Below are 26,191 nucleotides of genomic sequence, written 5' to 3'. Positions count from 1 at the left end.
TGACCATGCTAATATCAGACAAATACAAATTAAGTTGATGGAGAGTCAGAAAGGAAAAAAAGGACTTTGTTTTGAAATGAATGAAATTCCCCAGATACTATAACAATTATAAGTGCACCTAATATCAAAGATCCCATATATGTGATGTACACAAGATAGAATTGAACCAAGAAATAAACAGCATCATAAAAATAGAGGTTAATACCTCACTTCAACTGGATACAAAGACCACATTCAAGTTCAATAAGGACAGCACTTGAACAATATTACAGGCTAATTGCATATAATGGACATATACAGACCACTCCACCAAACAAGAGCAGAAATCACACATGGAGCATTCTCTACTCGAGACAACCTGTTAGTTTACAACACAATTCATAAGAAACTTAAGATGAAAATCAGACAGTATCTTTTTGACCACAATGGAATGAAACTAGGAATGAATAGCAGATGGAAAATTGGAAATTCCACCAATATTTGGAAATTGAACAACATACTCTTGAACAACCAGTGGGTGAAAATGAAATTAAAAAATAACCAGTAATTATGTGGAAACTAATGAAATAAAACACAAAATATTGAAGCATATAGCATTCAGAGAAAATTATTCTAAAGAAACATTCAGTGATAAAAAGTCAACCTGTGTAATAAAAGGACATTTTTTTTTTTGCAAAGCCTCTAGAGCAAAAGGAATTAATATCTATTATATAGAAAGCACTCATGCAACAACAACCATAAAGTATCTAGCATGACAAAGGATTTAATGGATATAATCCAAGGAAAATATACAAATGGATAGACATATGAAAGATGCTCAAAATCACCATTCATTAAAGAAATACAAATCAAACAGTGAGTTATTACCTCATGCCTCTTTGGATCCCACCGTTAATCAAGAACAACAAAAACTACATGTGTAGGAAAGGACGAGGAGAAAATGGAACTCTTATGCACTGCTAGAAGAAACACAAATGGCTCAACCATTATGGAAAACAGAATGGAGGTTTGTTGAAAATTTCAAATTGTATTATTATATGATCTAGCCATCCCACTTGAAAATATATAACCAAAAGAATTCAAAGTAAGATGTGCAAGACATATTTGCACAGGCAGATTCATAGCAGCATTATTTAGAAAAGCCAATGATAAATGTGACAGAAATGTGCAAGAATGGATAAAGAAAATGTAGAGTATACATACACTGGAATAATATTAGCCTTTGAAAAAAAGACACATATTCTCACATTATACAACATGGTTAAAGCATGATGATATTATGTTAAGTGAAATAAACAACTCAGAGAAATACACCATGATTTCAGTTAAGTGACTAATGTCCTGAACCTGATAAAAAAGGAAGAAAGGAAGGATGGAAGGAAGGAAGGAAAGGAGATGACAGACTGAAAGAAAGATTGATTGCCAGGGGCTTAGACTAGAGACAAATATATAACTTGTTTAACAGGTATTAAGTTTCAGTTTTGCAAGATGAGAACATTTCAGAGATTGGTTTTGCAGTAATGTAAGTACACTTAACACTACAGTTAAAAAAAAGGTTGAAATGGTAAATTCTATGGCATATGTTTCTGACTAAAATTATGGATAAATCATGATACCTAAAATTGATAATGATGACTTAAAAAAAGTTACCTTCAATTCCAAAATGTGCTTGCTTCACAAAGAGGATATAAATTCATCCACTAATAGATGATGACGATAATGCCATATGACAGCTTATCCAGGATAAAACAGCCATTGACAACTAAGAAAAAAGAAAAGTCATGAACCAACAATGTATGGGTAATATTTACACATACAAATACACATATAAATTTATTGGCAATTGACAGTGGCTGATTCCTATTTGAAGTAAAACCTACACTGTCCAAATGTACTCAACTGAAAATTGTTATCCAAAAATATAAAACATACATTTAAAAAAACAATTACTATTGTGGCAACTATCATTAAAAAGGAAGATTTGTAGAAAGGATAAGGACAATATGATCCTCTCAAGAGATGGAGAAAAAGCATATGAAAAAATACAGGATCCTTTCTTGATAAAAATTCTCAAGAAAGTAGGAATAGGGGCGCCTGGGTGGCTCAGTTAGTTGAGCATCTGAGTGTTGATTTTGACTCAGGTCATGATACCAGGGTTGTGGGATCAAGCCCTGCATTAGGTGCTATGCTGATAGCACAGAGCCTGCTTGGAATTCTCTCCCCCCACCCCTGCTCTCTGCCCCTCCCCTGCTCATGCTCTTTCTCTCCCGCTCTCTCAAAATAAATAAATAAACTTGAAAAGTTATATACAAATATAAAAAGTAGGGATGCAAATATACCTCAACAGCATAGAAGTCATATACAGAAGACTCACAACTATCATCCTCAATGGGGGGAAACTGCGATCTTTTCCCTTAAGGTCAGGAACACAACAGGGATGTCCACTCCCACCACAGTTGTTTAACACAGTACTGGAAGTCCTAGCCTCAACAATCAGACAACAAAGAGAAAAGGCATCTAAATTACCAAGGAAGATGTCCAACTTTCACTCTTCGCAGATAACATGATACTCTATGTAGAAATCCTGAAAGACTCCACCAAAACATTGCTAGAAGTGATACATGAATTGACAAAAGTTGCAGAACATAAAATCACACAGAAATCTGTTGCATTGCTAGAGGCGCCTGTGTGGCTCATTTGGTCAAGTATCCAACCCTTCATTTGGGTTAGGTCATGATCTCATGGTCCCTGAGTTCAAACCCTGCATCAGGCTCTGTGCTGTCAGTGTGGAGCCAGCTTAATATTCTCTCTTTCTCTCTGCCTCTCCCCCTTGCATGCATGTTCTTTCTCTCCCTTAAAATAAATATGAAAAGAAAAGAAAAATCCATGCATTTCTATACACCAGTGATGAAGCAGCAAAAAGAGGAAGCAAGGAATTGATCCCAGTTGCAATTGCACCAAAAATCATAAGATACCTAGGAATAAACCTAACCAAAGTTTGCATTCTGAAAACTGTAGAACACTTATTAATGTAATTGAAAAACACTCAAAGAAATGGAAAAGCATCCCATGCTCATGGTTTACAAGAATAAATGCTGTTAAAATGTCTGTACTATCCAAACAGCCTTATCCCTAATCCCCTTCAATGCAATCCCTAACAAAATAATACCAATACAAATTTTTCACAGAGCTAGAACAAACCATTCTATATTTGTAGGGAACAAGGAAGGACCCCAAATAGCCAAAGTAATGCTGAAAAAGAAAAGTAAAGCGAGAGACATCACAATTTTGAACTTTGGGCTGTATTACAAAGCTGTAATCATCAAGAGAGTATGGTATACTGCCACAAAAACAGACACATAAACGGAAGAGAGAAAACACAGAAATTGACCCACAACTATAAAGCCAACTAATCTTTGACAAAGTAGGAATGAATATCCAGTGGAAAAAAGTCTCTTCAATAAATGGTGTTGGGAAAACTGGACAGAGACATGCAGAAGAATGAACCTGGACCACTTTCTTACACCATACACAAAATAAATTCAAAATGGATGAAAGACGGGGCACCTGGGTGGCTCAGTCGGTTAAGCATATGACCTCAGCTCAGGTCATGATCTCAAGGTTCATGAGTTCAATCCCCAAATGGAGCTCTGTGCTGAGAGCTCAGAGCCTGGAGCCTGCTTCACATTCTGTGTCTCCCTCTCTCTGCCCCTCCCCAGCTTGAACTGTCTCTCTCTCTCTCAAAAATAAATACACATTAAATAATTTTTAAAAAATGGATGAAAGACCTAAATGTGAGACAGGAAACCATCAAAATCCTACAGGAGAACATAGGTAGCAACTTCTTTGACATGGTCTGCAGCAACTTCTTACTGGACACATTGCCAAAGGCAAGAGAAACAAAAGCAAAAATGAACTACTGGGACCTCATCAGGATAAAAAGCTTCTGCACAGCAAAAGAAATGGTCAACAAAACAAAAAGACAACCTACTAAAGAGAAGAAGATATTTGCAAATGACAGAAAACTAGTAACCAAAATATATTAAAAAACTTATCAATCTCAATACCCCCCAAAATAAATAACCCAGTTAAGAAATGGGTAGGAGACATGAACAGACATTTTTCAAAGACATCCAGATAGCCAACAGACATATGAAAAGGTGTTGAACATCACTCATCATCAGGGAAATACAAATCAAAACCACAATGAGATACCACCTCATGCCTATCAGAATGGCTAAAATTAACAAGTCAGGAAACAACAGATGTTGGTGAGGAGGCAGAAAAGGGGAACTCTCCTGCACTGTTGGTGGGAATGCAGACTGGTGCAGCTGCTATGGAAAACAGTATGGAGTTTCCTCAAAAAGTTAAAATTACATTCAGCAATTGCACTGCTAGGTATGTATCCAAAAGATACAACAATGCTGATTCGAAGAGGCACATGCACCCTAATATTTGTAGCAGCACTATCAACAATAACCAAACTATGGAGAGAGCCCAAATGTCCATTGACTGGTGAATGGATAAAGAAGACATGGTATGTATACATGGTGGAATATTATTCAGCCATCAAAAAGGATGAAATCTTGCTATTTCCAAGGATGTGGATGGAACTAGAGTGTATTATGCTAGGTGATATAAGTCAGTCAGAGAAAGACAAATACCCTATGAATTCCCTCATATGTGGAATTTAAGAAGCAAAACAGATGAATGTGCTAGAAGGGAAGGAAAAATAAACTGAGTTGAAAATAGGCGAATCATAAGAGTCTTTTAACTATAGAGAACAAACTGAGGGTTGGTGGAGGGGAGGGAGTGCAGGGATGGGCTAAATGGATGCTGGGCATAAGGAGGGGACTTGTTGTAATGAGCACAAGGTGTCATATGTAAGTGATGAGTCACTGAATACCACTCCTGAGAACCAATGCTACACTATATGTTAACTAACTTGAATTTAAATAAAACCTTGGAAGAAAAAAAAGATCATAATTTAAAATAAAGCTATTTTTGTTTTACAAAAAAAGGAAGTTTGTTATTGAACTGGAATTCAAGACTAAGGGAAATTGTAACCAAAAAACTTCTGAATAAAAGATATTCTATTATAAAAGGATCCTTCCTAATAACTATAATTTTAAACTGACACTATGCACTCAAGAAAAACAAGCATTTGAAGCACTACATGTGTTATGACATAAATTGCCCAGAACGGGGCACCTGGTGGCTCAATCAGTTGGTTTGGCTCAGGACATGATCTCACAGTTTGTGGGATCCAGCTTTGCCTTGGGCTCCTCACTGAGATCAGAGAGCCTGCTTGGGATTTTCTCTGTCTCTGCCTCTCCCCCACTCATAGGCATGCATGTGCTCACTCTTTTTCTCAAAATAAATAAACATTAAAAAAATAAATTTCTCAGAAAATTCATTACAGCCAATCATAAAATGCTGTAATAAAATTTTTATAAGCATTTAAATGACAATAAATGATTAAGAGATAATCTCACTTTTACACAGAATGTCAAGGATATTTTTCATCCATTGGAAGCAACAACAAGAAGACGACGACATTTTTGAATAAGAAATACCATGAGTGTGTAAACTATGCTGAACATCACTGCTATGTATGTGTATATATGTGTATGTATGTACATGTATATATAAACCTTTGGGTATTATACCACAGTTAGGATACATTTTGAGAAAAATGGATGAAAATGTTGATGATTAATATTTGCCTCAAGGGAAGTTTATATTTATGAATAAACATTGTAATAAATATAAGGTTTTTAGTAATTATTGAGCTCACTTCTTATAAAACATATACACATTCAAGCATGTTAGGATCTAAAATCACAGTTGATAGACAACCTGGAAGAAATGGACAAATTCCTAAACACCCACACACTTCCAAAACTCAAACAGGAAGAAATAGAAAGCTTGAACAGACCCATAACCAGCGGAGGAGTTGAATCAGTTATCAAAAATCTCCCAATAAATAAGAGTCCAGGACCAGATGGCTTCCCAGGGGAATTCTACCATACATTTAAAATAGAGATAATACCTATCCTTCTCAAGCTATTTCAAAAAATAGAAAGGGATGGAAAACTTCCAGACTCATTCTATGAAGCCAGCATTACTTTGATTCCTAAACCAGACACCCAGTAAAAAAAAAAGAGAACTACAGGCCAATATCCCTGATGAATATGGATGCAAAAATTCTCAATAAGATACTAGCAAATCGAATTCAACAGCATATAAAAAGAATTATTCACCATGATCAAGTGGGATTCATCCCTGGGCTGCAGGCCTGGTTCAACATTTGCAAATCAATCAATGTGATAAAAGATTAATTAAAAATAAGATTAATAAAAGATCATTAATAAAAGATAAGAGCCATATGATCCTGTCAATCGATGCAGAAAAAGCATTTGACAAAAATCAGCATTGTTTCTTAATAAAAACCCTCGAGAAAGTTGGAATAGAAGGAACATACTTAAACATCATAAAAGCCACTTATCAAAAGCTAACAGCTAATATCATCCTCGGGAAAAACTGAGAGCTTTCTCCCTGAGATCAGGAACACGACAGGGATGTCCACTCTTACTGCTGTTGTTTAACATAGTGTTGGAAGTGCTAGCATCAGCAATCAGACAACAAAAGGAAATCAAGGGCATCAAAATTGGCAAAAATGAAGTCAAGCTTTCACTTTTTGCAGATGACATATTATACATGGAAAACCCTCAGACTCAACCAAAAGTCTGCTAGAACTGATACATGAATTCGGCAAAGCTGCAGGAATCAATGTACAGAAATCAGTTGCATTCTTATACACTAACAATAAAGCAACAGAAAGACAAAGAAACTGATCCCATTCACAATTGCACCAAGAAGCATAAAACACCTAGGAATAAACCTAACGAAAGATGTAAAAGATCTGTATGCTGAAAACTATAGAAAGCTTATGAAGGAAATTGAAGAAGATATAAAGAAATGGAAAGACATTCCCTGCTCATGGATTGGAAGAATAAATATTGTTAAAATGTCAATACTACCCAAAGCTAACTACACATTCAATGCAATCCCAATCAAAATTGCACCAGCATTCTTCTCCAAGCTAGAACAAGCAATCCTAAAATTTGTATGGAACCACAAACGGCCCTGAATAGCCAAAGTAATTTTGAAGAAGACGACCAAAGCAGGAGGCATCACAATCCCAGACTTTAGCCTCTACTACAAAGCTGTCATCATCAAGACAGCATGGTATTGGCACAAAAACAGACACATAGGCCAATGGAATAGAATAGAAACCCCAGAATTAGACCCACAAAAATATGGCCAACTAATCTTTGACAAAGCAGGAAAGAATATCCAATGGAAAAAAGACAGTCTCTTTAAAAAATGGTGCTGGGAGAACTGGACAGCAACATGCAGAAGGATGAAACTAGACCACTTTCTTACACCATTTACAAAAATAAACTCAAAATGGATAAAGGACCTGAGTGTGAGACAGGAAACCATCAAAACCCTAGAGGAGAAAGCAGGAAAAGACCTCTCTGACCTCAGCCACAGCAATTTCTTACTTGACACCTCTCCAAAGGCAAGGGAATTAAAAACAAAAATGAACTATTGGGACCTCACCAAGATAAAAAGCTTCTGCACAGCAAAGGAAACAACAAAACTAAAAGGCAACCAACGGAATGGGAAAAGATATTTGCAAATGACATATCGGACAAAGGACTAGTATCCAAAATCTATAAAGAGCTCACCAAACTCCACACCCGAAAAACAAATAATCCAATGAAGAAACAGGAAGAAAACATGAATAGACACTTCTCTAAAGAAGACATCCAGATGGCCAACAGGCACTTGAAAAGATGCTCAACGTTGCTCATCAGGGAAATACAAATCAAAACCACACTTAGATATCACCTCACACCAGTCAGAGTGGCTAAAATGAACAAAACAGGCTATAGATGCTGGTGAGGATGTAGAAAAACACGAACCCTCTTGCACTGTTGGTGGGAATGCAAACTGGTGCAACTGCTCTGGAAAACAGTGTGGAGGTTCCTCAAAAAATTAAAAATAGACCTACCCTATGACCCAGCAGTAGCACTGCTAGGAATTTACCCAAGGGATACAGGAGTGCTGATGCATAGGGGCACTTGTACCCCAATGTTCATAGCAGCACTCTCAACAATAGCTAAATTATGGAAAGAGCCTAAATGTCCATCAACTGACAAATGGATAAAGAAATTGTGGTTTATATATACAATGGAATACTACCTGGCAATGAGAAAGAATGAAATATGGCCTTTTGTAACAGCATGGATGGAACTGGAGAGTGTTATGCTAAGTGAAATAAGTCATACAGAGAAAGACAGATTCCATATATTTTCACTCCTATGTGGATCCTGAGAAACTTAACAGAAGACCATGGGGGAATGGAAGGAGAAAAAAATGGTTAGAGAGGGAGGGAGCCAAACCATAACAGACTCTTAAAAACTGAGAACAAACTGAGGGTTTATGGGGGGTGGAAGGGAGGGATGGGTGGGTGATGGGTATTGAGGAGGCACCTATTGGGATGAGCATTGGGTGTTGTATGGAAACCAATTTGACAATAAATTTCATTAAAAAAATAAAATCTCAGTTGAATTTCAGAAAACACTAATTAAAAAATGAAAACATAGAGAACACAGTCACAGGATCTTCATATATAAGCAAGACAAAATTAGAAAATCATTCTTATTAAGAAACGTAACAATCAACTTCTGTCATGAAGGAAAAATGGAACTTAAAAAATCGCTTAGCATAGAGTTCCTGAGAAAATTGTACAGATTTCCCAAGACCTGCAAAAGCCATAGAAAAGCAGACAGATCATGGAGGCCCTCACAGGTTATGGCAAGTTCTTTGCCCCTCACTGTGAATATGATGGAAGACCAAGGGAGAAGAAGAGAATTTTAGAGGATGTAAAAGCTTGGCGCAAATTAGATAGGATTGTATATCGGTTACAGCAAGATTAATGAACTGAAGCTTCTCAAAAGTTATTTCCATTCGAACCACATTATAAGGTGTGGTCTCCTCCTTCACCTTTGGACCTGTGTCATCTGCTTAATTCATTCCCACCTAACTGTATGTAAAGCTACTTTCTCTTCACATCCCAGGGCTTCTTCTTTGCTCCAAAAAGGTGACCATGTCAGGCATAAGATATAGCAAGACCCATTTATTTTAAAAATAGGAATATGAGTTTTGTTGGTAATCCTCTAATTTTCAATCCAGTTTGTCCAGAGAAGACAATGTAGAATTCTAGAAAATTATTTCCCAAAACACTGTTATTTCTTGAGTTTGAATGGAATGATTTTCATGGCAATTGTAAGGTCTACTGGAATACGAAGAATGACAACATTCATTTTTAAACATTAGTCATTAGATAGCATTATAACAATTTTTATAAGTTAATACAAAAAAAGAGACACCAAAAAATTTGAGACCAACATTTTTTTCTCTTTTATGACAGCTAAACAACCAATAAGTGGAAGAAAATAGCTGTTAACCAAGGTTATCTTAGAGTTTATCTAACATGACACACAGCTCTATATGCAAAGACTATGGTAAAGCAATGTTCTGTAGGGGCCAAGGGCAGGCTGTCCCAAGAAGGGACACTTTGGCATGAAAACTTTTGGGGGTTAAAGCAATTGACATACTGTAGGCCCAAGAGAATAAAAAAATCCTTATTTACATTTATTTATTTTTTCAGAAACAGAGTGAGACAAAGCATGAGCAGGGGAGGGACAGAGAGAGAAGGAGACACAGAATCTGAAGCAGGCTCCAGGCTCTGAGCAAGCCGTCAGCCCAGAGGCTGATGTGGGGCTCAGAGCCTGATGCAGGGCTCGAACCCATGAATTGTGAGATCATGACCTGAGCCAAAGTGGGATGCTCAACCGACTGAGCCACCCAGGCGCCCCAAGAGAATTTTTAAAAAGTAGGTTACATGCTCAGTGTGGAGCCAAATGTGGGGCTTGAACTCAAGACCAGGAGATCAAGACCTGAGCAGAGATCAAGAGTCAGATGTTCAACTGACTGAGCCACACAGATGCCCCCCACCGCACCCCAAAGAAACTTCTTCCCCTCTCTTAACTATACAGAAGAATAAAAACTTGGGGTCGTTCACAGAGTATTATTACCAGAGATAAATTTTATCTGAGTCACCCATTTGTGTGAAAAGGCAAACATCTAATTACCAAAAATCTGCTCTTCGTATCGCCCTGTGAAGGGCATTTCTCCACCTCAAAGCCCCAGACCCTCCTCCTTACTTCAGGATGACATGTATACCTCAAATTGCTTGACTCTTTTTGGGATTTCCATGTCTGTGAGGGTTTCTTGTACTTATAAAACTTAATTTGCCCTCCTCCTGTTAATCTGTCTCATTTCAATTGGATTCTTAGTCTAGCTGGAAGGTCCTTGAAGGGGATAGAAATTTGTGCTAACAGTATTAACACCAAATTGATCTAATGAAGCCAGCATTGATCTTGTCAGTTCAGATGAAAGAATGCACACTTCACGTCATATTGCACGGCCATACCAGACGGGGAACATGTAGCCCAGACTCAAGATACAGGAAGGTAACCCCACTAGTTTACAAATAGTTATTCAATACAGCACTATAACTACCGCATGTACCTAACTGAACCTCTAATATAAAGAAGAAAGATATTTTTCTGACTCAAAGGCTTTTGAGATGGAATACATCTGTGGGGTATCAGGTAAAGTGGCAGCAGAAGTTATCAAGTAACGTATGCTAACATGGCCTCATGGATCTCCAATCAACGACATCCACCTTCTCGGTGATATTGAACCAAACCATGCCCTTGAGCTTTCTAAGCAATAGAAATGGATAATAAACTAAATCAGAGTTTCAGGCAAGGTTTCTTTGGGGATTATGCTGGAGAAGAAGGGAGAAAGCACAAAGGAAAGTGTCCTCAGTCAGACTCCCCAAGTAGAGGTCAGGGAGAGTCCATCATGGCAGACCCTGGTTTGGTCCAGTCTTTGCCAGTGTTCATAGTAAGCATCCTCTGAATTACTGCAACACAAACTATTCAATAGGCAGAGAGTTTTAGCTTGCTTTCTTTTCTTTTATCTTGGCAGCCAAAGAGTGCTGGATTTCATGGCCAGTGTTGCGGAGGCATGAGTCTAATCTCTGCTGTATCTTGTCAGAAGAAGGCTTGAACTCAGCTTTCCCCTTATAAACTTTCACTTGCAAGCCACTGGAGACTTTAGGACTTTTGAACATTAATTTCTCCTTCTCCTGGGTGGGGCCACACAAATAGCTTAAATTGGTTCCCTGCAAGAGCTCAGTGTATGATTTTATTGGCATACTGTGCACGGTGCACAAACTCTCATTTGCTTTGGGTACTATTTTGGTGTGCATAAAGGGAACCCAGTCCCATGTAGATGTTCTGCCCATGATTGTTTGACCCCTGGACAGTGGGAGCATCTCAAGGTCCCATCCAGCAGCTGACCAGATCTTGTTGGCCTATGGCACTTTAATTTTTTTATTTTTGAGATCCACTATAATTATCCTTTTTTCTTTTTCCCAGTTTCATCTTAGAAGTGTATGCAATTTCTATGATCTGTAATGAGCTAAGGACAATACATGTGTTCAAATTCACCTTATTTGAAAAGGCACTGAAGGATGATGGAAGGCTGAATTCTAACTGTAGATATTTTTGTTTTTTGTAACATAGCATTTTCTAATCTGCTTAAATCCAGAGAGATTTTTATTACACAATCTTGTTTGCATCTCAATAAAATATTATATATATAACAATACAGGTGAAGAAACAAGAGCTTAGTACGTAATGAAATAAATATTAGATACACAAATCACATATAGTGAAAAATGGGTCACAATAAAGTGGATACATCATTTTGCTCAACCATTAAAGAAAGCCCTTGACATGTCCAATTTCACACAATCAAAATTTTCAATCTTGCTGATTTAAGCAAAACACAAAACAAGTAAAGATCACAGGGCTGACTTTCAGAGGTACCAGCATAACTTATTACAGTGATCAATTTGGAAAACAGTAGGGACCAGTAAATCACTGCATGAAAGAGTGAATGAAGTCCTTTTTCCTTAGTGTCAGCAGGTAGTATTATTGTTTCTTAGATTTTCTTCAAAGGACTTCTCATTTTCTCAGATATTCAAGAGAAATATATTGCACCTCTGAGCCCTGCACAAGGATGTATGTGTTTTGCTCTTGAATATAGAAGACTGATGAGTATCAAAAATGTATTTTATAGGCTTTTACAGTCTGGATAGTATTGGCCTGAAGTGTATAACTGCCCAGCCTGTATAATGCTGGATATTAAAAATGGATTCAAGAGAAACTACTAGAAAATGCTGACATATTATAAATACAGTTGTTATTTTGATATATCCCAGAACCCGAAGTAATGCATTTATAAAGCAAGGAGTTTTTTAGGATTCTAGTATTTGTGACCCTTTTCTGATATTAGACATATCACAAATGTCACCTGCCCAAGACTCTGCATTTGGTTTCAAACAACAAAGCTATACATAAGCAAATATAAGTCGAAAGCAACTGTTACATTTTAGGCACAGAATAACATTTAGAATTAAGCTATCATGAACACACACAACACACACACACAAGAGGAGTTCAAAAATATTGAGCATATCAAAAAGTTAGCTGTAAGATGACTATGAAGGAAAATGCGAAATGACTCAAGTATGGTTCTTTCATTTTGCAATGAGAGAAATTAAGCCTCTTCCTGGGAAAACCTCTCTTGGTAAATAACTTAGGACAACACCAGAGAAATTTCTTATTACTTTGCTGCAGTTTCATCATAAACTCATTTTGGTGAGGACTAGTCCTTTTCTGGTTACGAAAGTTTACAGAATCTGAGAGGTCTTATGGTTCTGGATCTGTGATTATATTAAAAATTTTTTGTTTTTGTCTTTTTTTTTCTGTTTGTTTTGGCTAGCAATGGGAAATGAAATTTCTGATCTAGCTCTCCATGTGCAGTCCATTAGGCTGTATGTTACACAATAAGCTGGTGTTCAGTTAGGACTCTAATAAAGGATGATCATTTTCCTTTGGAATACTGCATGGCCACAATACACTTTAGAGAGTCAGGAAAGCACAGATTATTGGTCTGTGGCAGAGATGACTCTTCTTCTTAGATTTTTAAAATTCTTCACAGTGTTGTCAATGTAAATGCTTGACGCATTCTGTACATGAGATTCTGAATGAATCCCAAGACAAAGGACATTAGCTCTTCTCATTAGACAGGGGCAGAGTCAACAGCACCCAGCAGCCATCCCACAGGGATTCCCATTCACCACACAAATAATTTAGTTGCTCTCTCAGGGAAAGCATCAAAGAATCAGCCACTTAACATGCTGAGCACTTTGAATTTAGGCAGGCTAAGTCCAGAGAAATATACAAAATACACAAATACACAAAATACGATCAACCAACTCCAGGGCGACATCTGCAGGAGGAAAGTCACTCTAGCAATTCATTCACAGCTGAGACCCCTTAGATTGTGCTGAGCATTTAAACCCACTAGGATGGAAAATAAACCATCACAATGGGGAAAAAGGATGGAGAACCACCTTCCAACCATCTGGTGGGATCGTTTAACACACATGGATGACATATTTGCAAATACCTAAATAAATAGAAAATTATACTAAGGATGATTTTTAAAAGTTTCTTTGAAATGTTTTTTGAATGAGAGAGACAGAGGCAGAGAGAGAATCCCAAGCAGGCTCCACACTCAGCATGAAGTGCAACCTAGGCCTTAATTTCTCACTCATGACATCATGACCTGAACCAAAATCAAGAGTTAGACGCTTAACCGTTTGAGCCACCCAGGCACCCCTACACTAAGGATGATTTGAATGGTCAAAGAGAACCCTTGAAATACATAATTTGTGTATTTATACATCCACTTCCAGAGAGCCATCTACTCAACTAAACAAATCGAGTGAGATGCATATTTTGACTGCTACTTAGAAGCTTTTAAAGAAAACACTGACAAGATAGTATCCATACAGGAAAAAAATACGGAACCTTCTGAAATAGTGACAAAAACTGAGCTCAAAAATATCAACTCCTCTAGAAGACTTCCTACTGCTCCACCATGTTTTTATACTTGAAATGGGATGCCAGGAATGAGGTATTAAAGTCAAATCCCCTGTCAAGAACAAGGATTCTTGTCACCTCAAAGATACTTCTAGCTGGACCCAGAATCAAATTGATGTGGCACAGACTGACAGGAGAAAATCAAATTTAACAGGTGTATATACAGGGAATCCACATAAACATGGAAATTCCAAAGTCTGTCAGGCAAGATGAGGTACATATGTCAGCCTGAACTAAATAAAAAGGGGTAGAGGCCTGGAGCTTCCTGGGAAGGAATGCATTTCACAGGATGATAAGAACACCAGTTTCATAATTAGATGATTGTCCTACCTCACAGAGGTAGGTCACTGAGATAAACTTTGGCTCTGTTAGTAACTCTTACTCTGGGAAATATACCTCAATTTAGATTCTTCTGTATGGGTAAGGAAGGGATAGTAAGGTTCTCTTGACCCTGCAGGTTCTCAAGTACCTTCATCTCAAATTATCCACAGGACACTGTGGCATATTGTGGCAGTAGGAGGTGGAAAGGCTGTCCTAAACCCCTTCCATTCCCCCCATATGGAATTTCCTTGGGAGTTTCATGTAGTAAAAGTTGATGTGATAGATTCTTTCATGTCAATGATCTAGCATTTTAATCATGACAATAGATACGTTAGTCAAACTCATTTTAGGAGGCAACGAGATAGGTATATTTTCCAAGTTAGCCCTGTGGTTCAAGTAATTTTAATAAATGATGCATTTATGTGAAAACAAACCAAGAACATTAGATCAACAGTTAACCCAGTTTCTGACTTCTAAGGGTAAACCAGTAGAGCAGATATCTAGATGTCAGACCTGAACCATCTTCAGATACAGTGAAGGCAGGCAGGGGCAACCTGACAAATCTTCCTGGTATAGTTCAAATGTCTCTGGCAATATAGACTAATACTGTCTATATTTGAGCTATTACAGCAATTTCTTTAAAAATTTTTTAATTTTTTTTTTTTTTTTGAGAGAGTGAGAGCAAGCCAGGGAAGGGCAGAGAGAGGAGGAAACACAGAATCTGAAACAGGCTTCAGGCTCCAAGCTGTCAGCACAGAGCCCAATGCGGGGCTTGAACTCACAAACCATGAGATCATGACCTGAGATGAAGTCGAGACGCTTAACTGACTGAGCCACCCAGGTGACCCTGTTATGGCAATTTCTTTACATAAAATTACATATATTAAAGTTTTCAGAGCTTCAGGAAAAAAGACAGTTTTGGTTCTCAAATGATTCCAAGTCAGAAAGGTAGGAGACAGGGGTGCCTGGGAGGCTCAGTTGGTTAAGCATCCGACTTTGGCTCAGGTCATGATCTCGTAGTTAGTGAGTTTGAGTCCTGTGTTGGGCTCTGTGCTGACAGCTCAGAGCCTAGAGCCTGCTTTTTTTTTTTTTTTTTAATATATGAAATTTATTGTCAAATTGGTTTCCATACAACACCCAGTGCTCATCCCAAAAGGTGCCCTCCTCAATACCCATCACCCACCCTCTCCTCCCTCCCACCCCCCATCAACCCTCAGTTTGTTCTCAGTTTTTAACAGTCTCTTATGCTTTGGCCTAGAGCCTGCTTCTAATTCTGTCTATCTCTCTGTTCCTCTCCTGCTCACACTCTGTCTCTCTCTTAAAAATAAACATTAAAAAATAAAAAAAAAACACAGGAGACAAATCAAATGTTACTTTGGGGGGTTCCACATGGGTGGCTCAGTTCATTAAGCATCTGACTCTTGTCTTTGGTTCTTGACTTTGGTTCAGGTCATCATCTCACTCTTCCTGGGATGGAGCCCTGCTTTGGGTTCTGTGCTGACAGTGGAGAGCTTGCATGGTAACCTCTCTCTCCCTCTCTCTCTGTCCCTCCCTCACTCCTGCACTCCCTCGAAATAAATAACCAAATATATTTTTTTAAATGTTACTTGGGGATTTGTAGCCAGGCATTGGAGGACACTAGAAGAAATCGGGATCTCATCCAGTTTATGATGAATAGTATTGAAATCTATTATCTACAGAGAGATGTTATTGAAACATTTTTCTGGGTAACAACCCCTATTCTTAACAAACATAGTCAAATAAACACTAATTTGATTGCAAACTAAATTTAAGAAAAAACAACAACAACATAGCTTGCTTATTTACGTAAGTGCAGCAGAAACAGATGTTTGACCTATAGAGATTCTTTAAAACCAGCTTTACGGGAACTTTTCATAAGGAATCACTAGGTTGAATTTTTTTTTTAAGTTAAAAACAAAACAAAACAGAACAAAACACATAGGTTAAGACTTCAAATAGTGACTAAGAATCTGTATAGAGGTCTTAGATTTGTAGTGAATTTGTTTAATTAGCAGTTGTTAAGTAGAACGGCTGAGCATTATTTTGTGAGCCAAGGATCAATAAACAAAAAAGAAATAATTGACTACTCATAGAGCATGGAGGATGTATATAATATGTCATGAGGGGCAACATGGAGTGGTCAAGGTTGAGTACAGGCAGAGAGAATGGCAGGAAATGGGGCAGAAGCCTTTTTTGGGGTGCATGGTTGGAGGGCTGTGGAGCTCCTGGGCTAAGTCTAGAATGTACAGTTGACCTCAAAATGAGTGGAGAATGACAGATGCTCTCTGCGGGGGTCTTCTCTAAGGGATGTGCAAGGTAAATATACTGAGAGTGGGCACTCTTATACAAATGCTATTGGGGAATTCCTATCAGGAACTTCTATTTGCTTGTGACTGTGGGGCTGTTATCTAGTGAGTTTGCTATTGGGTGGAGCTACAGTCAGTTCAAACCCCCTGCAGTCAGCCTGGTTATATAAAATGGATTCCAAGGCAGTAGTATCATGCAATTTCCCATTCTCACTCTCAATAATACTTCCATATCATCCTTATTAAAAGCTTCTAATGCCCCATCACTTACAAAAAGGAAGGTATAATATATAAACTTTGGGAAAATTAAGTTCAAATAATTTGAGGTTTAAGGCCACTGGGAAAATAGATTATTAGTGATATCACCCCACTGCTTAAACAAGCACAAGTGACCCTTGAATAAGGCAGGAGTTTAGATTGTAGCCTGACACAGGGCTCAATCTTATGACCCTGAATTCATCACCTGAGCCAAAAATCAAGACTCAGATCCTCAACAGAGTGAGTCACTCAGGCACCCTGGAGGTAGAGATGTTGAAAGATTAGTTTCAATTCAAAAAAACGATTCTCTCATGCAAGGAGAATATAAAGTCACCAATAATAAATGATGAAATTTTCTATCATGACAACTCACCAAGACATTAGTTATCTATTATTATGACAATTCACCTAGAGATGATAAAACATTCACTGACTACTAACTATGGAAAGACATAAACAAGATGAGTCACAAGTATTTATGGGTCATATTTTTACAGAAATACATACATAGTTTTACTGGTAAAGGGCATGGTTGATTCAGAGTTGACTTAAACTCACATGGTCTTAAAATGTAGATGAACATTGTCATCTGTAATGAAAAATGAACACAGGCAAATGAAAATACAACTAACTAATGTATGGAAAGTCCCATATAAAAGAAAGCACTTATAGAATGCAAAACCAGAATAAGACAAAATTTAAACCCTAACAGTGTACATCAAAGAAATAGATTAATCCTTTCAAAGGAAAACTACTATATAACTATAATTTTAAACTGTGTCTATTGACCAATGAAAAAGGAGCATTTGAATTATTGGCATGTCTTCATTGACAGTAAAACAGGAAAGTATTCATTAAAATCATCCATAAAAGTGGGAATGCAAGCTGGTGCAGCCACTCTGGAAAACAGTATGGAGGTTCCTCAAAAAACTAAAAAAAACACTACCCTACAACGTAGCAATTACTCTACTAGGCATTTATCCAAAGGGTACAGGTGTGCTGTTTTGAAGGGACACAAGCACCCCCATGTTTATAGCAGCACTATCAATAATACCCCAAGTATGGAAAGAGCCCAAATGTCCATCTATGGATGAATGGATAAAGAAGATGTGGTGTATATATACAACGGAGTATTACTTGGTAATCAAAAAGAATGAAATCTTGCCATTTGCAGCTACATGGATGGAACTGGGGGGTATTATGCTAAGTGAAATTAGAGAAAGACAAAAGTCCTATGACTTCACTCATAGGAGGACTTTAAGAGAAAACTGATGAACATAGAGAAGGGAAACAAAAACAATACAAAAACAGGGAGGGGGACAAAATATAAGAGACTCACAAATATGGAGAAGAGAGGGTTGCCAGAGGGTTTGTGTGTGTGGTGGGATGGGCTAAATAGATAAGGGGCACTAAGGAATCTACTCCTGAAATCACTGTTGCACTATATGGTAACTAATTTGGATGTTAATTTAAAGAAAATTAATAATAAAATTTTTAAAATGTAAAAAAAATTAACCATACAAGGCTTTAATGAAAAATTTTACAGTAAGCACTTAAAAGATATTAAAAATATATTATTTTCTTAATATATTCCTCTTCTTACACAGAGTGTAAGGGTATAATCCATTCTTTAGAACCAAGCTAACAAAAAGCTTTCCTTTCTGAATAAACAAACAGTGCCAACGTAAAATACACTGACAATCACTTTATAAACAAATAAATACTTGGGATGAAATTCAGATACGTTCTGAGGAAAGTAGAATAATCTCATGATTAATTTTTTTCCTGAAGTAAAATTACATATATGAAGAATCCCTTATTATATATATGGAATTTTACTAATTATCTACATTACTTCCTTTTTTAAAAAATGTGTATTTATTATTGAGAGCAAGAGAGCACATGGGCAGAGGAAGGACAAAGAGAGGGGACAGATGATCTAAAGCATGGTTCCACCTGACAGCAGAGAGCACCATACTAGGCTCAGATTCACCAAGTGTGAGGCCATGAACTGATCCAGTCCAATGCTCAATTGACTGAGCCACTCAGGTGCCCCATACCTCATTTCTTATAGGGCACATACACATGTCATACAGAAGTTTTGATTCAAAACAGAGGTGCATCTCCTATACCATTAATAGAGAGTGAAACACATATGAAAAAGTCACAGGAACTTCCTACAAGACAAAATTACAAAATGATGCAGTTACTAGGGAATAAAGGTAATGATGGAGACTTTATTATAGGTTGTGAGATCTAACTTCTCAATGTTCTAGCTCCCTTATGGCATTAATATGTAGGAATGCTAGGATACACATAGATACATTAAATTATTTCACCACTGAGCAATGGAACACATGGAGTGGATTTTTCAAATTTTAGTTAATACAAAGACAAATTAACTTTGATGTGAAAAAAAGGATTATATTTTCTCATTTGAGGGACTTGTTCTGTGATCTTATGAAATTACTGAGCCTCAGTTGTGCACAATTCAGATAAAATCCTCTGGAACTTTGGAAATCCTAAACCAGAAAACATGTGATCTCTGTCTCCAGTGTTCCCAGGACTTCTGCATCAAACCCCAATGTGCCCACCACTACCTTGACACAATTGTCACAAGAAGAAAAACAGAATTTAGAAATGACTTAGCATAGAGTTCCTCACAATTACAGAGAGATCCTCTAGGGCTCTCACAGCAATGGAAAAGCTCTCAGATTATGGAGGTCCTCACCGTGGATATGGCAGACCTTCCCTGGAGCTGAAGGAAAATCCTTGAAGAATCAAAAAGCATGATTTGTTAGTTACCAGATGTCCCTCTGTGAGAGGGAAAGACATAAAACTCGGCTTCGCAAATGAATTTCTATTCAAGGAGAGCTACATGAACAAAATTTTAAGATCTATTTTCGTCCTTCACATTTGGACCTCACCTGTGTCATGTGCTTCACTCCCACCTACCTGAGTGTGAGGCTACTGTCTCCTTTCTCTTCACACCCCACAGCTCCTCCTCTTGCTCCAAAACGATGACCAGGTCTGGTTTTGATACAATGAGACCTGTTTATCAGAAGAAAGGAATAGAAATACTGCTGGAGATTCTACCTTTCAACTCAGTATTGTACTCAGCAGACAAGAGAGGACAATGAAGAATTCTAAAAAATGATTTCCCAAACACTGTTGCCCAAGAAAGAGCCCCTTTAGAACATGCAGGAGGAGCTTTAAATATTCACATCATGACCTGCCTTCCAAGTGCTACCAACAAAATAAGCAGTAAAAGTTGGAGTTTAAGATGTGGGCTATACCATCTTTTGCCACTCAATGTTTAGAATTGCCATCAATCTACAGAAATGATGATGGCACCTTTAAAAAGGGAGGCTGAAGTTGAAAAGAAAACATCATGAAGATATTTCTCTACATCTACAAATCCCCATTTCCTTCCCTTGCTGCAGGGATCTGAATCCCAGTCATACAAAGAGGAAGCTTCCAAGAGACAGTCTTCAAAGGAACGAACAAAACCCGAGCTGGGTTTGGGAAATCTAGAAGGAGATATCCTCACCCAAGAAGAGGAGGTGTCCATAGGTCTCTAACATCACATCCCTGAACAGCTCCCTCTGACTGTGATTCAGGCATCCCCACTCCTCCTGAGAGAATTCGATGGCCACGTCCCTGAAGGTCAGCAGTGTCTGCAATAAAAACCACAGTTATGAAGTGGCCATTGGCAGAGTTCATAATGGTACCTAAGATGCAAGAGGGAGTAATGTCACCAGCTAGACTCCAAGAGTTGTTCTTCACTGCTTACCTACTTGTACCCATGGACCATACTCCATCATTTTACTTCACCTCTTTTTTCTACCTTATCTTTTACTTCTGGCAAAACACCCTATGGGCACAGTCTCCTGTCATGGAAACAGAAAACATTCAACAAAATGGAATGACCGCCCCAAGGAAGAGCTTGGGCAGGCCAACTTTGCGCTTAACCCCCGACTCATACCTATGCAGATGGACGACTGGGTTAACTCATGGAGTGAGGACTGTTACCTTGACCCCCCGTGCAATACCCAAATCTCCACCCAAGGGGGAGCACAAACCTCATTTACATAACACACAGCCTATATACGGAAGTGTTTTCTTAAGGCACGTATGCCGCCTTATGCCCAGTTCGGGAAAATGACATGGCTCCACTTCCTAATTGTCCACCCGAATCTTAAATAAAAGGAAATAATCACGCCCCTCCCTCTTGCTCTGTGCATCTCTCCTTTGGAAGCTATTCCCTCTGATCTGCTTATTGGCTGCAAATCAAGGTTCCTGTGTGTGACAACCTCAGGTGCTGCACTTTCTATCTACGACTCTATTATATTTGAGGATTTTAACACACAAACATGTCAAGTATGTGAATCTTGTTTTCATTTCCTGAAAATATAAAGCAGTAAATAGAAGGGTATTTCTGTGACCAAAGTGTGGAGGTAAACTTCCTTGGACTTTCTTTCATTTTTTGTCATTTTATCATGTTTTGCTGTTTTCTCCTTTTTTTTCTCCACCTGGTGATGAGACCCTTTCAGTGGCAGAACTTCAAGGGGACAGATTACTCTTTCTAATCACAGAAACTCCCACATGTTATCAACTCTAAAGGCAGCTGCCTTGCCTTTCCAACTCCTGCTAAATTCTCAACTGGCCAACCTTCACTCATCGGTAGGAACTGATTCAGCAGGAAGAAACTACTGAAGAGGAGACCTTCCATCTTTAACAACCTTAAAGATGTAAAGGCTGTAATTTGTTCAAGCAGGGAAATGTGACCATCAATTAAATTTCCTTACACCTTGGAGCCAATGATAGGCACCTGCAGACAATGCAGAATATGCCCTTCCTCAAGGAAATAACTGCTTTCATTCCTCAAAGTTTAATTTTTATTAAATACTTGAGACATGCAGAATATGACATTCTTTCATCAATGGGCATCAAGGTAGGTGTAAGGAAATTTAATGGAAGCTACATTTGTTTTGGCTTTGTTCTCCTCACCAGAAACTGCAAGCAAAGAGAAACCCAGAAGAATACAGTTTCCAGCTGAAATGTGATGGCTTCTGCACATTGCTCAGTAAATCTAAGATCCTTAGCAAAGATCGTGTGGGGGGTGAGGGGGGGAAAAGGATGAATGTTATAAGGGAGAGATCTGGCAGAGTGAACCAGGCCAGTTAAAGAAGTGAACACGAAGTGTAAGGAAACAAATTGCTATCAGTGCCTAAGACACACCAAAGGACACATGATCCCTGGTGTGTTCTGTTGGCCCCCAAACAGTGAATCTGATAGTCTAATTATGAGAGAATACAGTGGATTTATACAAACTTCAGTCACATATACTTTCAGTAGAGGCTGCTTTGAGGCAAACAGGCTTGAGCACCAGATTGTAGAGGAGTCCACAGGGCCCACCTGGCTGAAGAGAGGCAGGCCCAACAGGTGACCTGCCTTAAAATATCTATAGGCCCTAACGAACTAACAAATGGGTACTTACAACCAGGCAGCATTACCACATGAGGGCAAATTCCATAAGTCACCATACAAACTCATCTTCCCCCTGCAAAATCAGCCCCAAGTCACTGCCTCAAGGCAGGAGCCTCTCCTCTGCTGTGCTTCCCACCACTCCCTTGAGGTGTATTCATAAATCTAATGTCTTATTCTGCCAGAGGTGAATTCTTTTCACCACTCATGCCCTCGGCTTCCACAGGATCAGTGACCCATATTTGGGAGCCCCCATCTGAATGGGAGAAGCACCACATTTAGACGGCTGTTTCCTTGTCCTGTATGTCTAGTATATTTTAAACCCAGTTTCTTTTTCACATTTTAAAAACCAAGACTTCCCACCTCTCCCCCACCCACCCAGTTTTTAACTTTCCAAGTTGTTCTGGGCCTTGTATCAAGACTGTGTATTTTGTATTTATTTTTTAGTGCAAAAAGTTGGTCTCATTATGGTATAAGGAGAGGACCTGTGGGCACCAAGAGCCACAGTGGGGTTGTGAAGAGTGGACTACTGCAGCCAGGGGAGGGAAAGGCAAAAGGAGGTCTCCAGAAGATTCCCATATGCTAAAGAGGACTCGTAAGATACTGGGGGGCTTGTATTTTTCATTTTCTTCATCCTGCTCTACAGACGGGTACTAAATGGGGAACTAAAGGGGAACGGTTCTCCTCGACTGAAATCCCAGCACCAGACCCCATCAGCAACAGGAATCTTGGACTCAACAACTTCCCCTTTGGATCTGTCCTAAAGGGAATGTTTGCAATACTTGCAGGACTTTAATCTCAAAGTGACAAGTGTTGACGTCCTAGTGAAAGCCTGGTTGGAGAATGTAGAGAAGACTCCTGGTTATAGGGGAGAAGAGTTCTAAAGACCTAACCTTGAGTATCGTTCCTGAGAAGGTTGTAAAGCTTTGGTGAAAACATAAGGCAGAAACACCAAACACAGAGAAATCAACATTTGTGGTTTCTAAATGCATGGAATTTTAGGGGGAAAAGATGACACGGCCTCCGACCTGGAACACCAGGCTTACCTGAGAGCTGGCCATTTCTTCTTCTTTCCCCTCGTCCTCTAGATTTCTTTCTCAGAAGGTATTTGTGGAGAAATCACAGCTGCATCAGGAGAAAATGCCCTTAAGGCACCAACAGAACGTCTTCACCAGAAAAGTGCTCACTGGCAGGCAGGACTTTGAAATGCAGGAGGACCAAACTTCCTAGTTTTTTGTGTCAGGAGCTTTTCAGAAACGGAGACTACGTACTTGGAGCCCAACCTCTGAGTTTTCCTTCTATAGTTTCAGTGGCTTCCACTCCCACAGACACCCACAAATTCTGCTACAGCATAGGAACGGTGTGCTACGCAGACCTAATCCTCCCACACTCACGTAGAGGAGACCCTGTAACCTCTCCTTGAGCAAAAGCCTGCACTCAAATCTCATAAATTAATGGGAAGCCTTGCCAACTGACTCTGGCCTCAGGGAGAATCACCTGGAGCACTTAATTAAGCCAACACTGTTGTTTCAATCCACACCAATTGACAGAATCTGAGGAGGGGGGCAACAGCAAGGGTCGGTTTTGAAACGCCACATGGGATCCCTTTGGGAACCATTTGGGGAAGTAAGGAAGGCTATGGTTATTATCCAGGTTTAAACCCATTTCTTCTCCAGTGATCAGAGTTTCTGGACATTGGAAAAAAGAGAGTTACAAATTTAAGAGCCAAACACACCTTCAGCTCTTTAGCCGACTTTTTCCATGTCTTCCTAATTCCCAATGACAGAGCTCCCAGGAACCACAGGCATCTTCCTAGTCCTCCCTGTCAATTGGCTTGGAGAAACTACTCTGTACCTGGGCATAAACTTGTCTTTGTCCTTATTGACATCTGAGCTACACTCTTAGTGCTCAAACCCAGTGCTACCAGCAGCCCCTGCCTCAGAGAACTAAAACAGTTAAAAAAACATGGGTCTCCCATAAATAGCAATGGGTCCCAGTCTATGAATTTATTCCTTTCTGTCTAGGTCTTTTGAGCATTACACACCCATTTATCCTTAGTTCACTTGCCCCAATTCATTTACTAGACTGAGATTTCTTTGGAAAATATCATGCCAGAAATTCTTTTTGCCACCAAGGGAAAATATCTAGAATTTGACAGTAGTAACCACATTTGGAAAGAAGGGGAAATAAATGACATTTCAACATGTTTTCTAAGCTCTATCTCTGATGGCACTTTAGCTGAGGTTAGTGGTACTGATCAAATGATCAGTCCTATTCGATGAGCTACCAACCTTCTTGTGAGGAAAATGTTCAACTGATATTGGCACACTCCACAGTGCATCACTCATCAAGCTTCAAATAGATCCGTCAAAATCTCTGCCCTAAATTAATCATTGCCCCATAAATAAGGAAACCCAACAGGACACCAAGCACATAATAGAGGAATACAAGGCTTAGGCCCTAGATCAATGGTCACACTCAAGCCATCTTGGGCCACAGCTGCATCGAAGGCCAGGACTTCGGACCATGGCAGCCATGGGGTCAGGGGCTGGAGAGCATGGGGTGGAGGTTCCAGGGGATAGGAGGTTCCTGGGAAGGAGAGTCCTGGCAAGGGAAGGGGATACTAGTCCCTGTATGACCCCTATTGTACCTGAGAGAAAACCCAAAGGCTGAGGATGGAAGTTTGATTAGGACCCCTGAGCAAAAAATAACATTGCTATCTGTCTTTATCTTTTGTTGCCAACATTCATCCACTAGTGATGTCGATTCCCACTGAAAACTGATTGTTCCCTGAAACACCCATGCAGTCCTTTTCAAAATAGTCCAGTTGATAAGGATAGCCAGTATCTTTTTACCTTCGCTTGGGAGGAATGGCAATACACCTGTTGAGTAATGCCTCAGGGTTCCACAGAGGGTCCATTCTATATGTGACAACCTTAAATGTTATACTACATGACAGTAAGTTTTCTGCAGTGTCTCCCATGTTATAGTATGTACATAATTTCATTCTCTGCTGCCCTTCTCAAGGTTCTTTGCATGACACCAGCATACACCTGTGAAAACTTGTGGCTTTAAAGAGACATCAGGTGCCCAAAGAAAAATTGCAGTTTGCTCAAAACCAGCTTAGATATTTAAGTCACCTGCTGTCAGAACAAGGACTACATTTCAAGACATCCTGGAAATCAAAAACCTGAAACTAAGTACCAATTCTGAGACTCTCTGGGACTGTTTGTTCATTTCTGAAGTTTGATTCCATACTTCTCTCTTACAGTTGAAAGTGCATATGCTTTACTAAAACAGGACAAACCTTACCCAATTATTTGAAAAGAGGGAGATGACACAGTAATTGATACTTGAATGAAAAGTCTAAATCTATAAAAGCTTCTCAAAGTCAACACCCACAAATCAAGCAACCCAGATAAGAAATGGGCAAAAGACATGAATAGACAGTTTTTGAGAGAAGATAGCCAGAATGCTAACAGACACATGTAAAGATGATCAACATCCCTCATCATCATGGCAACACAAATCAAAACACGGACGAGATAGCACTTCCCACCTGCCAAAATGGGTAAAATTAACAACACAAGAAACCACAGGGGTTGGTGAGGATGAAGAGAAGGGGAATCCTGTTGC

At 38.9% G+C, this 26,191-nt stretch overlaps 2 protein-coding genes and 1 long non-coding RNA gene across 6 annotated transcripts in view; 2 read left to right on the top strand and 1 right to left on the bottom strand.

The window, feature by feature from the left end:
* The window catches only part of LOC128313250 (uncharacterized), a 97,787-nt gene extending 73,440 nt beyond the window's left edge, over positions 1 to 24,347 (top strand). Inside the window, exon 2 of the long non-coding RNA XR_008293688.1 lies at positions 23,558 to 24,347. This is a non-coding gene — a long non-coding RNA (uncharacterized LOC128313250). The remainder of the gene's footprint in view (positions 1 to 23,557) is intronic.
* Positions 1 to 26,191, top strand: part of LOC106980912 (KRAB domain-containing protein 5-like) — a 223,954-nt gene that overhangs the window by 178,785 nt on the left and 18,978 nt on the right. The window lies entirely within an intron of this gene.
* LOC106981983 (KRAB domain-containing protein 5-like) lies at positions 1,641 to 23,740 on the bottom strand. 3 transcript variants are annotated; one of them, XM_053210706.1, is made up of 4 exons: positions 23,602 to 23,740; positions 20,619 to 20,745; positions 20,024 to 20,119; positions 1,641 to 1,762 (listed from the first exon to the last, which is right to left on the bottom strand). In XM_053210706.1, exons 1-4 carry the CDS (start codon positions 23,614 to 23,616, stop codon positions 1,701 to 1,703), a joined length of 300 nt encoding a protein of 99 aa, XP_053066681.1. In that variant the 5' UTR covers positions 23,617 to 23,740; the 3' UTR covers positions 1,641 to 1,700. The 3 variants fall into 3 exon arrangements, with proteins under 3 accessions (XP_053066681.1, XP_053066683.1, XP_053066684.1); XM_053210708.1 differs by lacking the exon at positions 1,641 to 1,762 and adding an exon at positions 2,446 to 2,480; XM_053210709.1 differs by lacking the exon at positions 1,641 to 1,762 and having other exon boundaries at positions 19,508 to 20,119.

Source organism: Acinonyx jubatus, chromosome E2 (assembly GCF_027475565.1).
Source record: "Acinonyx jubatus isolate Ajub_Pintada_27869175 chromosome E2, VMU_Ajub_asm_v1.0, whole genome shotgun sequence".
Classification (NCBI taxonomy): Eukaryota; Metazoa; Chordata; class Mammalia; order Carnivora; family Felidae; genus Acinonyx; species Acinonyx jubatus.
The sequence above is the reverse complement of the archived record's forward strand: the minus strand, read 5'-3'. Positions and strand labels throughout refer to the sequence as shown.

Excerpts from the sequence above, each read along its gene's own strand:
- LOC106981983 (XM_053210706.1), bottom strand. Across the intron at positions 20,120-20,618 it reads TGGACACCTCCTCTTCTTGG|GTCTCATTGTATCAAAACCA; the intron begins GTGAGGATATCT and ends TCTGATAAACAG. Across the intron at positions 1,763-20,023 it reads GACAGTAGCCTCACACTCAG|TTGTCAATGGCTGTTTTATC; the intron begins GTAGGTGGGAGT and ends CTTTTTTCTTAG.